The sequence below is a fragment of the Formica exsecta genome, unplaced genomic scaffold (assembly GCF_003651465.1).
Source record: "Formica exsecta isolate Colony F162 unplaced genomic scaffold, ASM365146v1 scaffold2301, whole genome shotgun sequence".
In the NCBI taxonomy this organism is placed as follows: domain Eukaryota; kingdom Metazoa; phylum Arthropoda; class Insecta; order Hymenoptera; family Formicidae; genus Formica; species Formica exsecta.
In genome coordinates this window covers 3,778-7,169 of record NW_021849592.1, presented here as the reverse complement: position 1 = coordinate 7,169, position 3,392 = coordinate 3,778, and the positions used below count along the sequence as shown (strand labels likewise).

Sequence of the window (3,392 nt, the reverse complement as noted above, 5' to 3'; positions counted from 1 at the left end):
AAAAATACAACTGATGAAATGGAAAAATTATTCGTTTATTTTTTAAGTCGATTTTCTATTTCTATCTTAATTACTAAAGAAAGGTAATTGTAAATACATAAAAATGCAGAAATTATGAAAAAATTTTTTTGTTTATTGTAAAAATAATATCAAATGTACAAATATATACAAGCAAATAACATATAAGTTTATACAATTAAAAAAAAAATCTTTTTTAAATACACACGAATGTGTCAATAAAAGTTTAATAAAGTAAACAAATTTTTATAAAATTTGAGATTACGAATAATATATATATAATTTATAATTTATAATTTGTAATTTATAATTTATTTATAAAATAATATTTATATTTAAAATAATATATATAAAATGCACAAAACTGAAAAAATTGACTGTGACAAATTATATATGTTATTTATCATTAATTAATGTATAGAAATATAGATTGTCCATCTGAAACATATGTAAAATTTATTAATAATAGGTTTATGGTAAGACTTAGACAATAAACGGTAATTAACCAATCACAACGAGACGAGAACTATTTAAAAAATACTATCCTTGATGAATTCGCTTACTGTCTAAGTCTTACTGTGTTTACATTTTTCTTTATATGCTAAAATTTTGTTCATGTACGTATAATGGCTTCAGAGCCTGAGGACCATTGCATGTGAACACAATTTTTAGCATTGCATCGATGATATACAAGTTAAATTGTTATTTATTTACTTTTTAAGAAGTCTCAGATATATATAAGTCTCAGGCATATATAAGTTATTGGAAACTTGTATGTTGCATTTCATCATTGACTTCTAAAAAGTAACCTAAAAATAAACTGATGCATTATTGTGCACAAACAAAAATAACGATCGATTAATCATAAACAAATAATTCTACAATAACGTTACAATATACTAAAAATATCTTATCAAAGTACGTAATAGTTAATATAAATAATATTTTTTACCTTTTGATAAAAAATACCTTTAAAAATACTTTTTTCACCTTTCTCATCTTTTACAGATAATTAACTGTCCATCCATGAATCATTGTTTTCACATCTAAGAGTCCGTTTCTTTTCGTTTTCATATCTTGCCTCGGAATGCCTAAATTACTCCATTACCCTTCGCTGTATTTTTCCTTGATCAGAATTCGGGATATTGTGAAGTATGGATACTGAAAAAGTTTTATTATTATAACTTTTTTTCGATTAATTATTAATTAACTTTTTTTTCGATTAATTATTAATTAATATAGTGCGTGTATTATCTTTGAATAATTACTTTTCTAATTGTAAGTTATATTAAAATTTTGGAAATAAAATTTAGCTTAAATAAATTTTATCAAAAATTTTAAATCTAATTAAATAATTGAGAAACTAATAAATTTACAAATGATAATAGTTTTTTACATGACAACTAATTAATTTCAGCAATTTTTTTGCTGTATCATTGGATGCAGCAAATCTACAATGGCAAATATCCTTTCGTACTATCTGAACTTAAAAGGACCGTCCTACACAGTTGATACAGCATGCAGTTCTAGTCTTTATGCCATGGCTCTTGGTTATCGCGATATCATATCGGGCCGATGCGAGGACGCAATAATTGGGACCGCACATTTATGTTTACATCCAGTTATAAATCTGAATTTCTCTCATCTTGGTATTAAATTAATTAAAATCCCGTGTAATATAAATTAATTTTTGATATACTATTGAAAGATATGTACATGCCATACATAATTTTAGATATTTTGTCATCCGATGGTACTTGTAGACCTTTTGATACTGATAGCAGCGGTTATTCGCGTAGCGAAACCGTATCGGTGATATATCTTCAAAGGGCAAAAAATGCTAAAAGAATTTATACTACGTGTAAGCATATTAAAATAAACAATGACGGTTATAAAGAAGAGGGAATAACGTTCCCGTCGACGCATATGCAGAGCATTTTGATGACGGAGCTTTATAAAGAATGCGGAATATCGCCGCTTTTCTTGGATTACATGGAAGCACACGGTACTGGTACTAAAGTTGGTGATCTTGAAGAAGTCAATGCTATACATAATGTTTTGTGTAAAGATAGAAAGATCCCACTGATGATCGGTTCCGTAAAATCTAATCTTGGTCACGCTGAACCTGCCAGTGGTTTTACTCAAATAGCTAAGGTAAAACAAGTTACTCGCACCCACTATAATGTTTTTTGATGATGAAAATAGTAATATTTACGCTAGATTCCGCTTATATGACAAGAGAATTTTACTTCTTATATAAAAATGCTTCAGTAAATGTATAAGATCTTGAATAAAAATAGGCATTTTTATTGATATTTTGCTTTATTTTATAAATTCGTATTTTTAAAAATATGGATTTTAAAAGAAAATTTATAATATCAATATAATATCAATGCATAGTTTCGTTCAGGAACTGGTCTACGTCTACTTTACAATCCGCCTGTCTCGTGCGAGCGTGAGAACTTCAAAGATTATTGTCTATTATCTATTATCATATCTGTCTGGCAGCCGATTTATCTGTATAAACTAAAACTTTTATATTTTTATCTTTTTAAAATTAAGTTTTTGATAAATTAATGAGACTTTTGCGCTAGTTAAAATGAAATTTAACACGATATTATTTGAATAATTTTTAGTTAAATACATAGAAAAATATATATATTGTTGTATACATGTATATTTATTTTATATGTCTCAGATCTACCGCACCGCCTGCTAATAACAGATTCTTGATATCAATTGGAGATGATTTTTCGTTAGCAAAAATGTCGAGGCATCAATAATTTCTGTGTTATAAGTGGTTCAAAAAGAAAGGCTTTTTGCAAACTAAACATTATAGAGAGTTAAAACTACATTCTCTAATTAATTTCAGATAAGGTTTACTTTAATAGAGAGAGAGAATTTTAATAAATGACCTCTCTAGATATTATCGCAGAGGAAAAATCGTTTCTAAATAATCTCAAGAATCTGCCGTTAGCAGGTGGTGCGGTAGGTCTGGGATATCCTGTTTATATATGCGTGCGTGCGTGCGTGTGTATAGAAAAGAGTATTTCGAATAAAATCAAACAAACATAAAGTGATAACGCATATACAGGGTGACCCGCAATGACCTCCCACTAAATACATAGCGTTATTCCTTACCAAAAACTGAGACGGAAAGTCCTGAGCCATTTTTTTTATAACGCTTAATGAAGGAGTTATTATTGAGTAAAGTCTGGCCAATCAGCGCTGACCTTTATCCGGGCGCACGTCGCTGAACCATGCGCCGTGAAGTGTGTGCCGCCGCATACTAGCAGCTTTATTAAGCGTTATAAAGAAAAATGGCTCAGGACTTTTCCTCTCAGTTTTTGGTAAGGAATAATGCTATGTACTTA

The 3,392-nt window shown here is 28.7% G+C and overlaps 1 protein-coding gene across 1 annotated transcript in view; it reads left to right on the top strand.

Annotated features, from left to right (window-relative positions):
• Nucleotides 1–2,737, top strand: part of LOC115235672 (fatty acid synthase-like) — a 3,658-nt gene extending 921 nt beyond the window's left edge. The window contains exons 3-5 of the mRNA XM_029807596.1: nucleotides 1,436–1,689; nucleotides 1,782–2,172; nucleotides 2,717–2,737. Of these exons, the coding sequence (XP_029663456.1) occupies nucleotides 1,436–1,689; nucleotides 1,782–2,172; nucleotides 2,717–2,737 (666 nt within the window). The remainder of the gene's footprint in view (nucleotides 1–1,435; nucleotides 1,690–1,781; nucleotides 2,173–2,716) is intronic.
• The last annotated feature ends 655 nt before the right edge of the window (nucleotides 2,738–3,392 follow it).